General features: G+C 41.0%; 1 protein-coding gene across 2 annotated transcripts in view; it reads left to right on the top strand.

The window, feature by feature from the left end:
• Rhobtb3 (Rho related BTB domain containing 3) overlaps positions 1–15,000 on the top strand; it is a 124,056-nt gene that overhangs the window by 81,152 nt on the left and 27,904 nt on the right. For both annotated transcript variants that reach the window (XM_029543921.1, XM_029543920.1), the window contains exons 5-7: positions 3,064–3,218; positions 7,259–7,370; positions 9,762–10,127. In XM_029543921.1, the coding sequence (XP_029399781.1) occupies positions 3,064–3,218; positions 7,259–7,370; positions 9,762–10,127 (633 nt within the window). The remainder of the gene's footprint in view (positions 1–3,063; positions 3,219–7,258; positions 7,371–9,761; positions 10,128–15,000) is intronic.

The raw sequence follows: 15,000 nt of genomic DNA, 5'->3' as shown, positions 1-15,000 counted from the left end.
TTATGTCTGACAGTCACCACAACATGAGGAACCATATTAAATATTAAGTGTTATTTTGGGTCCTCTGGTGGTTACATGCTTAGTATGAATGTATTTAGTCTATCAGTATTTTACCGACTCCTATAGCCAACTCAAGAAGACTTTTACATAGAATGTTACAGTAACTACAGCTGGTGGATATGTGGAAACACAGGAATGATTCAGAAGAGACCCTCAAAGTAACCAGTTGGGGGAAAATTGTCTACATCAGGTTTAAAGAAATCCTTGGGGATCCAGAAAACATGTAACTAGCCAAGTGACAGCTAATTGTGTGACTGCTTTCCTTCTTGCTGAGTAGAAAGAAATGTTACTCCACTGGTTTCAAACAAAAATTACTGTTAGCCGTACTTGTCCATCAGGTTCATTCTACTCTCAGAACACTGATGACTTTGCTCAATTTTATCCAGGAGGAACACTAAGTAAGGTGATCTGCAAACCCACCCCCTTCCAGCCACATAAGGAGACCTTTGTCTTCAGAAAAATCAAGGCATTGTTCACAAAGGCCTTGTAAAGAGAGACGCCATTTGTTCTTTCTCAAGAAGGCCCAAATGCTACATGAGTAGCTTGCTACAAACTGAAGAAATCTTAGAAAAGATATGTTCAGATTAGGATGTATGGCATAATTAAAGGAGCATGGCTTAATAGTGTTTCTAATCACTGTATTTTGGGAACTGACCATCTCTATTCAAACTTTTTTATTCTGTTTTTGGATATGCCACTTTTTTTTTTTTTTTTTTTTTTTTTTCTTTAGGTGGAGCCAGTGACACTTTTGTCTTTGTTTTTCAATCTCTGCTTTGGGAGACTAAGTCACCTGACTGACCTGAGCTGCAGTTCCCTCTTCTGTAAAATGAAAACAAAAGCACATGGTTTCTGAACTCTATTTTTATTTATTCATTCTTTTTGACACAGGGTCTCCCTAGGTAACTGTCCTGGAACTCTCTGTGTAGACCAGAATTGAGCTGTAATGAACAGAGATCTGCCTGCCTCAGCCTCCTGAGTGCTCCGGCATTAAAGGCACTACACGCTGTTTTCCGAGCTTCAGTGGGTAAAAGTGCTTGCTGCCAAGACTGAGGACAGGGATTCAATTCCTGGAACCCACATCACGGAAGGAAAGAAATGACTCTAGAAAGTTATCTTTGACCTTCCTTGCCTCAGACACTGTGGCACGCATCCCATATAGATGCGTACACGTTCCAGCTGTGTATAGTGGCTGAGTCCCATGGTTGTTTTGTGCTTGCTAAGAGTGTTGCTCTGATGTTTTTCATGGCTCTTCCACACACCCCCTCAGTTGGGAGGCTTGTCAGCTGATGCTGTACACAGTATCTTTCAGGCATTTATCTTCACAGGTAGGAGCTGCTTTGCCCAAAGTAATGTCCTCTCCATGTCTCTCACCTAATCCCTGGGTAGATATAGGAGCTCAGTTGTCTTTCTTTAAGGCTAGCCTCCAGAGTGTCTGTGTGGTCTCAGGTACAGCTGCCTTGTTGCTGAAGTCTTTACTGTGCTCAGATTCCTTCCTGAGCAGAGTTGTTTCTGGGATCTCTGTGCCGGCTAGTTTTTCTATCAGCTTGACACAACTGTGTTTGAGAGGAGGGAACCTCTACTGAGAAAATGCTTCTATAAATCTGACTGTAAACAGCTCTCTGACATTTTCTTCATTGATTGATGGGGAGCCCATTGTGGGTGGTACCGTCTCTGGGCTAGCAGTCCTGGGTACTATAAGAAAGCAGGCTGAGCTAGCTATGGGGAGCAAGCCAGAAAGCAGCACCCTTCCATGGCCTCTGCTTCAGCTTCTGCCTCCAGGTTCCTGCCCCATTTAAGGTCCTGTCTCACTTCCTTTGATGATAAACTGTTCCATGGAAGTGTAAGTGAAATAAACCCTTTCCTCTCCAGGCTGTTTTTGGTCATGGCATTTCATCACAGCACTGTAACCCTGACTTAGCAGTGAACCACCCGCATTCCATTCTACATCTTAGAGTGTGCTTCCCAGGGACACTAACCAGCAACAACATGCCGTTCTTGTAGTGACTGCCTCATTCTTTTGACTTAGCTGCTATTTGAACATGGCACATCTGATATTTATCCCTGAGACAAAGCAAAGCTGGCTGGTGAATAGGGAGCTGTATTTTGGCCTTAGGAAGAGTGTTTGTAAAGATATGATAGGCCACACTTTTCCAGTCGTAAATTTGGCTGTTATTCACACACGAGTCCTGAGAAGTTCAATTTTTTTATTAAATACTTTTAATCTATGAATTTTAATTTGATTTAGTTTTATCTCTAGAGTAGAATGTTTTAGGGCACTGGGGAGATGGCTTATCAGGTAAGAGCACTGGCTACTCTTTCAGAGGACCTGAGTTCCTGTCCCAGCACCCATAGTGTCTCATAACTATCTGCAATTACAATTCCCAGCGATCCAACATTGTCTTCTGGCCTTTGATAGTACCTGACACACTCATGCCACACAGAAATATATGTAGACAAAATACCCAAATATAACATGAAATAATTCTTTAGAGAATGTTGTAGAACTAAATGACTGCCTTAAGAATGCCCTGCATATAAAATGCATGAGGGGGGTGGCATGCAACTTTAAAATTGAGATCAAATTAAGGGATCCATTAAAATAAAAGTGTAAGATTTATTCAAATTTGGTGATCTACTTGGAGGACAATTTATGACAGAAGAAGATCCAGCCCTTTGTTCTCATGGTTTGTGTCCGCGATCAGATGGTTGAATTTGATCTAATCGTCCCATAATAAGATGTTAGGTTGTATAGCTGGGTGGGAAGTGCCATTGCTATGCTTCCTCTGAACACTGTCCACTCAGCAACTTCTCAGTCCTCCTATTCTCTAAAAACACTATTTGTTCGCCTGTGGTCAGTGCCTATTCACCTGCGGACTTTCTCTTCTTCAACACTGACACCTTGAGCTTGGTATACCGTGATTGTATTCTGTAGCATTCACACTGCCTCTGTATTTATTTCCTGATTAATTTTAGAACTCTTTGTTTTTATATTCCTTTCCTCAGAAGAATTACCTTGTACGTGCCCCCTGTGTACTTCAGACCGAGGGAGCTGTGTTACCACCACAGAAGGGATCCAACTCGCCAAAGAACTGGGAGCTACATATCTGGAACTCCACAGCCTTGATGATTTCTACATTGGAAAGTACTTTGGAGGAGTGGTAAGTGGAAAGCCCTAGGAGGTCATTTGTCAGGCTGCCACTTTAGCTGTTTTCTAGGCCATCAATTGGAGCTTTAGTTTTATAAGCATGCTTTGTTTTAACCTTAAGAAACAATGAGTTAGTGGCATAGACTTAATCCAACATTTTTATCATCTATTATGATTTTTGGAATCTTTCAGAATTGATACTATATTGGTCTTTGTGTATGTCAAAATCTCATGTTATTATACAAACTTACACAAGTTTATAGACATCTTGTGTGTGTGTGTGTGTGTGTGTGTGCGCGCGCGCGCGCGCGCGCGCGTGCGCGCGCACATACATATGCCTGCATGTGTACATGGGTGTATATGTTCAAACTTGCATGTGAAGGCCAGAAGACATCCTTAGGTGTTATCAGACACAGCTCACTTTCTTTAAAGACAGACTCGCACTGGTCTGCAATTTGCCAAGTGAGCTAGGCTGGCTAGTCAGTGTCCCTCAAAGGTCCACTTGTTTTAGAAGCATGCTTGGCATTACTGGGGTATGGGGGAGCAGTTGGTAATATATGTTGTGTAGAGGTCAGAGGTCAATCCTAAGTGTTGTTCTTCTTGTCTATCTTGTTTTCTGAGACTAGGTCTTATTGCCCTGGAGCTCGCCAGTGGCAAAGCTGGCTGGCCAGTGAGTCCCAGGGATCTGCATGTCTCTACCTTCCTAGTGCTGAGATTACAAGTACTTCCCGCCATGCCCAGCATTTTCCCTCCACATGGATCAGGTCCTTGTACTTGCAAAGCAGGTACTTCACTGATGGAACCATCTCCCCATGCTGGTTTATAATATCCAATATACAGCTGAATGAGCCTTGTAACCTGAACAAGTGGGCCTGAAGAGTTCTCTTTATTAGTTGAAAAGCACTGATTTTCTTTTATGCATGGTTCAGCAAGACTTCACAACCAATCTTGTTATGATTCAAAGGTACACTCAGTTCTATATGCCTTCCCGTCAGGACTCAGGGAACTATGTACAAGAGGAGACAGAAAGGGGGGAAATGGATAGAGGCCTCACCCCCTACACAAGCCACGTCCAATTGACAACTACTTGCAAAGGGAAAGATTAGTTTTTCTCTAAGGGAGTCTCACTGAGAATACAAACCAAACTTAAGGCCCCATGCCCAGTAGTAGATGGCCAACAAAGACTAAGATAAGTGGCAGTTTTGTCGATTTTGATACATATTGCTTTGTTTGGGCTTTTCCCCCCAATCTTTCTGGTCTTTTGATTGTATTTTAGGGTTTCCAATTTAGTGTTTTTATATGTTTTGTTTCTTTGTTTGTGGGTGTGTTTTTGTGTTTCTTATGCATTTTTGTTTATTAGTTTGTTTGCCAGTTTGTTTTATAAAGAGAGAATGAAGGTGTGGAGTTGGGTGGCTGGAGAGGATCTGGAGGACTTGTGGGGAGGGGAAATGTAGTTAGGATATCTTGTATAAAAATTGTTTTCAATGAAAACAAAAAGCTACACACATAGGACTGTTTCTATAGACAGGTTCTTGTTGGATGTGAAAGAGCCAGGCTTTGGTTCAGCTGCAATGCTGGTGTGTCTTGTAGTCATTGTAAGTCTCAACATACAATACCTATGCCATAGCTAATACTAAGAAGTATAAGGTCTTTGGAGAATATTTGCATCTTTAACAATTTACTGGTCTTAAACGATCAAGATCTCTAAGAAGTAAGCCTTCTCAGTAGAAAAATCTGATAATCAATGAAAGGCAACACCCAAAACAACTCTACCTTAAGTATGAGATCTTTGGACTTAACATATGGTTGTGTTGAGACATTACAGTTACCACAGATGACTATAGACTTTGCATTCTCTGGAGTTCAATGAGCTGGCTATAATTAACAAATAGAAATGATACTGATTTCTATTAAACATAAATAGCTACAATTCAGTCTATTTCTATTGTAGTGAGTTTGAAATATTTTAATTTGATCAAGGACTGCATTTCCATGAAATACTTAGGTAATTTATGTGGAGTACATGGTATCATCTTTCTTTAATGATTTTATTTGATGGCGTTTCATGGGTTGGGTTTAGTTTCATTTCTATTGGGATAAGAGTCTCCTGGATGGCCATTACAGCTTCTGGAGCCTGAAATACTTAGGGTCACGCCCTATCTCTCTTTCTTTTCCATGTTTCTCCTTCTTCCTAATGTTTAGTGGTATAGTTACAGTTACATGAGAAGGACTGCGATGTGGTCCAAGTTGAGAGAGGGACAGGGATGTTTCCTTTATGTTAATACTTAGAATATGAAGCAGAATCAGGACGATCTTGACATGTGTGTCTGTGTGTGTGCATACACATGTGTGTACACTCATGTACCTGTATGTGCCATTGTGCGTCCATGTGGAGGTCAGAAGGCAATCTTGGATATTGGTCCACACATTCCACCTTGTTAGAGATAGACTGTCTCGCTGTCCCTACTGCATACAGCATAGCCGCTGGCCCAGGACCTTTGGAGGATAGCCTGTCTGCACTTCCCATCTCTTGGCAGGAATGCTGAGGTCACAGACTCATTGTGCCACTTCTGGCTGCAAACAGGCTCGGGGTTTCTGCACCCACATCCTCACACTTGGTCAGCCAGTATTTTACCTCTACTTGAGCCATCTCCTCAGGTCTCTCTCTAGATTCTTGAGTAGTAATTTGTAACTTGAAATCTTGAGGTAAGAGATTATGGTATTTATAAAAATACAGGTAGAGATGATAATACTGAAATGAAAGAGCATTTAAAATCTTACATTTCGGTTAGGGATGAAGAGTTGTATGGCATTCCTTTCGGTCCCGAGTAAGAGGGTACCTGCCTGTGGGGTTAAGAGAGCCCCATCATCTGGTGTACTTTCCCTAGGGTATAAATGAATAGATCCAAAGGATTTGACCCTGGAGCAAATAACAAACACTTTGTAGAACTGCCTGTGCTTTCACATGTGGCTGTTGCTATTTAGATTTTAATATTAATTGAAATAATACAAAATGAGATTCAATTCCTTGAGTGTTAGATACAGCTCACATTTCAGAGTGCTCTGTAGCTTTCCATTGGCACACAGAATTCTGTTAGAAAGAGCTATAACGAGGCTCTCAGACACATGACTCAGATTACTGGGCCACTGATCAAAAGTCTGTTCCCTGGCCTGTACAGGCACTCTCATGGGCCTGCCATCCTGACAGTGGACTACATTGCTGGAACCCTTATACCTGAGAGGTGGCCAAGGAGTAACTGTTTAAAGGGATTGGGGACAGGAACATCTGGAACTTGGAATATCCTCGTGTGCACAGAGAATTCCTTGGGCATGGGGATGATAAGAGGGTCCAGGAGTTAGGGGTGACCATTCTACGTTGTGTGTATCTCTGAGGAGTTTGAGAATTTAAAGCTAAGTCTGGCTGAACATGCCTATATGATACGTTTGGGAGAACAGGAATATATAATATCTTTTGTGTCTCAAAGTTTGCTTTATTGATTAATATTTTAATATCTTGCTGGGTTGATGACATTTATTTGTGCTTCTATAAAACCTAGATCTTGTGAGGTATATCACAGGCCCAGAGCCAGTATGTTGAGGAGAGTTTTAATTTTTAAAGGACAATGTGTTGAAGAGAAACAAATGCAGTTGCCTAACTGATGGGAGCACCTGTGGACAGATCTGACCGAGTCTACTACTGCCTAGAGTGTCACAGTATTTACTACATTGCTTCCCACTGAGGGAACAGCTATAGCCATGGTACTACAGTGTGTGTGTTGCTTTTTTGATTATTCAAGAAAATAATTTTTTTCTTAAGCAAGTGTATCTGTGTTGGAACAAAGCAAATCAATCCTCCTAAATATATTTATTTTTAATACTGAAGATTATTTTACTATTACATAATTATAACACATTTTATATAAAATATAAGAACATGTAAAAATTATTTACACATTTACTATTATTGGTGCTAACATTGGAACCATTTGCAGGAGTGGTTTGGAACACAAATAATCATGTTGGACTTCTAATTCTGATTTGATTCATGTTTAGTTGGAGTATTTTATGATTCAAGCCTTAAATCAGAAGACAAGTGAAAAAATGAAGAAAAGGAAAATGACCAGCTCCTTCCATGGGATTCGACCTCCTCAACTTGAACAGCCAGGTGTGGAGGCATTAAAACACACTTCTTACAAGTCACAGATCTTAGAGAAATTGCTTTTAAATTTGAGCATGCTCAGAACCTATCTGGGACAAGGGCTGTGACCCTTTCAGCTGAAGTAGTTAAATCACACTTGTAAGAAATACTGATTCAATGTTTGATCCTATAGATTTTTAGCATGTGGTAGAGAACTATTGAGATTGAAGCCTTCTAAAGGCCATACATAAATCCTAGTTGGATGCTGTTCAATAAGACATCTGAAAGGCAACCTTGGGACGCTTGGTGAAATTTTAATATGAACTGAAAAGCAGATGAAATTGTAGAATTATTGTTAATTTCTAAACTATTATGATTAGTAAGTCAGTGCTCAGATATAATGTTAAATATTTTCAGAGCCACAGTGGCCGAACACCTGCAGCTTATTTACTTTTAAAGAATTTGGCTGTTGTGTATATCTGTCTCTGTCTGTGCTTATCTTCATGTCTAGAGATAAGGCTCGATGACAATGTTTGCAGGATGTCAAGGGTGGATGTGTGCACTGTATTGTTTATGCAACTGAGTGTAAATATAAAAATAAAACTACATTCATCATTATTAGGATATTTTGGATCATTTTATCTTTTATATTGTTTCTAAAAATAGGTACTTTTTATCATTGAATGATGACTGTAGTTTATTGTAATAATGTATCTATATTTTATGAAGAAACATAAAAGATGAGTTTGAAATCCCCATCATACCATATGTATATATATATGTGTGTGTGTGTGTGTGTGTGTGTGTGTGTGTGTGTGTGTGTGTGTGTATTGAGTAGTCAGTGTGTGTTCTATAAATGTAAGGTATCCCTGTTTGTTAAGAAGAAAAAAATGTAAAGTAGGTACTGGAAAACTACTTGTCGAAAGAATATAAATATAAACCAAGGAAATACAAATTAAAATTGAAGAATCATTTTTAGTTTTGAAAAGTTCAGATAAGTAGAAGGTCTGTTAGATGTTAGAAGCTTGCACCTTATATTCTCTCAGGGTTGGAAAAGACCAGTTAGTATAGACAGCTAGTTGTTCCGAGTGATCCAAGGTAGAGAGCATGCTCATTCCTCAGAGGAATCAAACATCCCACACCATTTGACACTGATGGAAACGTCCCCAGTTCTTGTTCATTTGGTGGACTGGGTAATAGTGTACAAGGTCACCAACAGTATCTGGGTAGCAGATACAGCCTGTGTGTTCCCAAGGCTTTTTCATGTGTCTTTCGGTTTGGAGAGTTGTGGGCCAAGCACTAAATAAAACCCAGACCAGCTTAAGTACTCCTAGTCGTCTGTGAGACTAACATAAGGATTAGTACCGGCTTTCAGACTGACAGCATTTCCGGTCCTGTGAGGGTCCTTGTCAGAGAAGGGAAGGTGGTGTTGGGGTACACTGCAGGGAGCCTGGCCCACAAAGCTGCTTATCTGTGTCACAGACCCAGCCTCCAAGCTTTGTTTAGAATAAAGGATTTCTGTTGCTGCTGGAATTAAACACACTCACTTAGATTATGGTGTGTCATCCTTTGCCATTTCCCTTCTTCCATGTCCCTCTGCTCAGGTTTGCCAAGAAGTGAGAGACCAGACATCTTACAGTTAGTTAGGTTCTGTGGGGAGGACATGGCTTGTGGATATTCTGAGCTGATGGAATACTCTTCTCCCTTCAGTAGGATCAAACTAGTTTTGATAAATCTAAGGTTATATTCTCCCTAGGAGCCCATGGGTTGCCATCGACACCCTGGCTGAGGTGTGCTGAGCAGAGGCAACTATTTGTTTTTGGGTGAAGTAGATTTTACTAGAAGGGGAAAAAAAAAAAGACTAGGATCAAAGTTAAGTTGTTAAGGTGATTTCAGACAATAGAGTAGCTAGAAGCATCACATTTTCTGGAGGTGGAAATGTGAGGATGTTACTTTACTGTCGTTGAATTGTGGCCCTTGACATCACCCTATCACAGGACAGACAGCCTGTGAGAGAATAGGCTCTTCCAAACTTAGGTGAGCTTTTTAAAATCAGGTGGATGACTCCTACCCCAATACTAAAGCAATGCACATGAGGAAGTGTTTTGTTTTGAGATACAAATAATGAGAAATGTTATCTTATTGTGCATATTATTAGGTTTTAATTTTCACTATAAAATATAAAATCATATCCTTGTGTGTTCTGTAAAATGTGCTTCAGTAATCCCTGATAAACTAGTTCATATATGCATAGGTTAAGCTATACAGAATCAGGAGTTTGCAGGTTAAACAAAAATAAAAGAAGGCAAGTATTGGTACTTGGTAGAATTTCACCTCATTTTAAAAGAATACTTATTTTTAATTACTAGGGCTGTAGGAGTGACAACGTGTTATCATTTCCATTTCCCTCTGAAACAGAAAAGATGCCTGTCCTGAAGGCCGAGGCCTCACACTACCACGCCGACTTGAATAACTTGCTGCTCTGCTGCCAGTGTGTGGATGTGGTTTTTTATCACCCAGAAGTGATGGGTGTCGTGGAAGCCCACAAGATCGTTCTCTGCTCTGTAAGCCATGTTTTCATGCTGCTTTTCAATGTGAAAAGCCCTGCCGACATTCAGGATTCCAGTATCATCCGAACCACCCAGGATCTCTTTGCCATAAACAGAGATGTTGTGCTTCCAGGCGCTAGCCAGGAAGCCCCCAGCAACCCACCGTTGCATGTCATTGTTAAGGATGCCCTCTTCTGCTCCTGTTTATCAGACATTCTGCGCTTCATTTATTCAGGTACGCTTGGTACCTTCTACTCTGTTAACCTGTCTAGATGAAGGATGTTCATGGTCCATGGGAATCATGGTTAATTTTACATTTACTTCATCCCCTGACATTGGAGGTGATACTTACACATAAAATATAGTATCTGCTTTATACCTAGAAATATCTAAGTTATTTCTCTTCCTGATACATATATTTGCCATAAGGAAAATAAAACATCAAAGTCACATGGGTTATGATTTGCTCCATCAGCCATCTTTAAGTATACAACAGAGTAGTATTAGACAAATTTGTCTTCAATATTAGACCCACAATGTCTTCAGGGTTCATCAGTAGTGTCATTGTGTCATTTTTAATGCTTTAGAAACAATATGACAGTTATTATTAGAAAACTAAAAACCACATAATATAACAATTCATTTCAGAGTATCTACCTGAAATAACTAAAAGCAAGGTATTAGGAGTTGTATAGCCATGCTCAAAGTGGTATTTTATACCATAGCCAAATGGTGAATGTGACCCAAATGTCATCAGTGAGTTTATGATATGTGTATGATGTTATTGTTATGCCCTGATTCCGAGAGAAATCCAGAAGCACTCAAGAACTTCGAAGTCCACTGCAATTTGCATAAGAGTCCTTTATAATGAGTCTTGACTTGATTGCAAACCTCCCCAAAGTGTAGGTCCAGAGTGCAATCGCAAGCTCAGGTGTTTCAGCACTTATATACAGCATAGTTAGAAATTCCTTGAATGCTTAGGGTGATGGGGAGGGATGGTGGGTAACTCAGACACGATACCATTGGGTAGGGTGGAACCGCGAGGCTGAGAGGGGGATTAAAGAGTGTCTTTTGTGGGGCTACCAGGAACTAGTTTTATGGTCAGCCATAACTGTCCGTGACCTCTGATTACCTCTTTCCTATGATTTAAGCATGGGACCCTAATCTCCTTTCTTCAAGGATAGACACCAGTTGCACCTGGTTATCTGGGAGAGTGCTGGCCTTGGCGCCACTGAAGCTGAGGGGGTTTTGTCATTTGTTTTACTCAGGCTGGCACCCATGGCTCCTTGAGTCCTCTCAGAGCTGCCAGGGAGGTGGAAGGTGGGAGGGGAAAGCAGGGATGGGGAAAGCAGAGTTTCTGAGGGAGAATGCAAGGAAGCAAGCCTCACTGGGTTTGCTGTGAGAGAGAGCCTAGGGAGAAGGAGGACTTCTGCAGGAGAGTGCAGAAACAAGCCGCCTATGCACCTCATTATATGTATGTTATATATATGATATATGTGTGATATATGTATGCAGTGGGAAATTACTCACCTCTAAAAACTTAAGATTTTTTTTTTACACTTGAGTTATGGATATATCATGTAATAAGGTAAAATTTAATTAGGGTTTTAAAAGGAACTTGTAGTTGTTGGTTTTTTCCCCGTTGGAAATGTGAGAATAATGTTGTGGTGGCTTAGTGAATAGTGGTTTGTAAAATTCACAAATACTCATAGGACCCACTGCCTTCAGCTTGGCAGATTTTCGTAGACTTCAGTGGCCATGTAGATCAGGTGCAAGTAGCTAGTTATCAATATCTAGTCATCAAATATCTAGTTATTGACTTCTTTTAGTTCTACAGGTTTTAATGTTTAAACTTAGAATCTCACAGTTCAGACTTTGATACTAATCCTTAAAAAACAAAAATATTTGCATGTTAAGAAAAAATATTTGCAGTGACTTGTCTAGAGAACTGTGAAGGCTGTCTAGAGAACTGTGTCTAGAGAACTGTGAAGGCTGTCTAGAGAACTTGTCTAGAGAACTGTGTCTAGAGAACTGTGAAGGCTGTCTAGAGAACTGTGTCTAGAGAACTGTGTCTAGAGAACTGTGAAGGCTGTCTATAGAACTTGTCTAGAGAACTGTGAAGGCTGTGTTTGACTTTTCAATGATTTTACTGTTGAAATTCTATGAATTATTCAGCAGGTTTTCCATAATATCATTAATCCTGGAAGGCACAGGAGTACTCCGAAGCATTTGTGCTTTCTTTAGTATGGTAGCTGGTGTCCACAACCTGCTTTACATCCTCTCGTGGAGAGGATGCTTTTTTGGCATTTTAAAATCAATACAGCAATAGGGAAATGCAGGCCATTGGATAAAGGGAAAAGAAAAGAAAAGGTTCTCCCTGTACCCTCATCCATGCCCCTGACAGTTCCTTGGGACAACTTTCTGAATTCTCTCAGCTACAGTTAGAAAGAGATTTTATTCACATACACAGATGCTGTGGCAAACATGTAATCCTTATAACTGCTCTTTTCTAGGGACCATAGGACTTTCCCAGGAGTACAGAGAGGGAGATGCGTTATCTTGGCCTGTGGGAACAGTGTTTGCCATTCCAGAAGCTCTGATACTGTCCTCAGTGTGATCAGGCTGGGCTTTTGATAGGCTGCACATGTGTGGTGGGGGAGGGGAAACTTGAAATAGAGTGGGTAAGATAAGAACTCAGTAAGAAATCGCCATCAGTCTGGCATGCAGATTGAAGGAAGCTAACACTGTGACCTTTCAGCATCAGACTGGTGCTTTTAAATCTTAGAGTACTAGGTCACCTGGGGATCCTGTAAGTATGTAGCTTCTGATGGTGTGGTGTGTGTGGGGGTGTGCAATGTGAGCTGTATTTCCTACAGACTCCAAGTGATGGTTGATATCCTCGGGACACCAGGTCTCTGACACAGCCAGTGAATTAAGGCTTGGATTTCAGTTGAGAAGCTGGGCCTGGAAGCCTGTTGTCACTTTAGGTCACAAAGGAAAACTGAGGCACAAAGGTACACTGCAAGGTCTGAGGTCTGACTCAGAGCTAGCTGGAGCTCAGTTCCTGGGTTCTTGTCATGTGTCTGTCCAAAGAGGATTGTAGCAGATGAGTAGAAACCTGGGGAGCAAGGGAATGGGGTACCTGGGCAGAACAGAGGCTCTGGAGTATGTGGGGAAATTGAGCTCCTCAGCCATTCAGAGCTTCTGTACATACTCTGTACTTCAGGTCTCCTATGTCCCAGCCCCACAGGAGATGGGGTAGGATTGACCTTGACCTGGGGCATAAGGAGCCTGATGCAGGTTGAGATGGAGGAATAACTGGCTCTGAGGTTCTTATTAATCATTCTTTAATTATGTACAAATGATACATCTGAATGGAGTAGAGGTAAGCTTAAGTTCCATTTTTAAAGATACTAAAGCTGTCATTACATGGCTTTTAAAAATGTATGTTTATTACAAGAAATTTAAAAAAAACCACAGATCCCATTATCAAAACAAAATATCTGATTATCGCAGGTGTTTGTTTCCTCTGATAGATTCTCATTAGTACTTGAGATAGATTAGTCCTTTAATTTTTTTTTTAACCAAATGAAACAAAAATCTTATGTCTACAATTTCATATAATCTTCAATAGGGACTTAAACAGTTTCCTTGGGACATTTTCCAACCTCTGAACAGAACACAGGTTTCAAGGCACTATTGTGCAGTGCTTTCTTCACCGTCCATAGGTCACTCAGTATGTCAGGGAGCCACAGAGGACAGGAGCCGTGGCATGTTGTGTCACCACATTTGCTCAGGCAGAGACAGAACTCTATGGTACAACTTGCTCAGGAATATTTGTCCTGAGCAAACAGGAGCTAAAATCCTACAATAAACAGATCTTGTGTCAAAAAAATTTTTTTTTCAAGTAGACCACAAAAGGTACTTTTAAAATAAAAAGTTCCTTTTACATCTAGGAACGGGATTATGTGAATGTTTTGGCTTGCTATTTAGCAACCACCAATTTCATAGTCTGGCTAAGATTTTATACTCACCTAAAAGGCTTTTAAAGTGAGAACATGGTCTGTCACCAGCAGTGCACAGCAGCACTAGGACTACAATAGGGGCCCTGGGAGGCTTTAGAAGTCTGGAACCCTAGCTCCAGAATTAGGATGAGGTTTCCTCTGATGTATTTTACAAACTGTCTCTCTTCAGGTCAGTATAATGCACAGCGGGGGTGGAGAAGCGATCTGAGCCCCACTGGTTTTTAAGGCGTTTGATATATCTATCTGGGTTTTTTTCTTCTTAATGTATGAGGTTTACTGCACTGTGGTTAGGGAAGTGGCAGAAAAGTTAGCGACAAGTTCAATGGAAAATATCTTCTCACTGTAGTCATTTCAGGGTACTACAGATGGACATGGGGCTAGCATATGGTTTTCTGAGGTGTTGGAGTCAAAATTGGTTTGCAGGAGTTTCCCATGCTGGAGCCAATTCCTCAGCAGAGTAAAACTGTCCCATGATGCTCAGAGGAGGCAGTGTCTCCAGCTTTGTTTTGTGTGGTTGTCTTGCTGTCTAGTCTCTGGCTCTTGGGTGTCCACTGACACCTCTGAGGTCTATGATCCTCAGCAGATTCTGCTCACCACTGGCATAGAGCACGCAGTGAGCCTGTTGTCAGCAACCAGGAGACCGAGAGGCTTCAAAAGTGAAGATGTGTTCAAACGCACCAGGGTTTAGCAAGAACAGGAATGGACCTTCAAAACACAGAGGAAGGTTTTTAGCATCCTCTTCCAATAGAAAAAATGAGCAGGGTGTAGGCATCACAAAATCACTCTTGAATTCAGGGGTCCTGACATTTTTTTTAATTATTTTATTAGATATTTTCTTCATTTACATTTCAAATGCTATCCCCAATGTCCACTATACCTTCCCCCTGCCCTGCTCCCCTACCCACTCACTCCCACTTCTTGGCCCTGGCGTTCCCCTGTATGGGGCATATAAAGTTTGCAAGACCAAGGGGCCTCTCTTCCAAACGATGGCTGACTAGGCCATCTTCTGCTACATATGCAGCTAGAGACACGAGCTCTGGGGGTACTGATTAGTTCATATTGTTGTTCCACCTATAGGGTTGC

This window comes from Mus pahari, chromosome 11 (genome assembly GCF_900095145.1).
Source record: "Mus pahari chromosome 11, PAHARI_EIJ_v1.1, whole genome shotgun sequence".
NCBI classification, from domain to species: Eukaryota; Metazoa; Chordata; class Mammalia; order Rodentia; family Muridae; genus Mus; species Mus pahari.
Note: the sequence above shows the minus strand (reverse complement) of the source record. Positions and strands in the feature narration are given on the sequence as shown.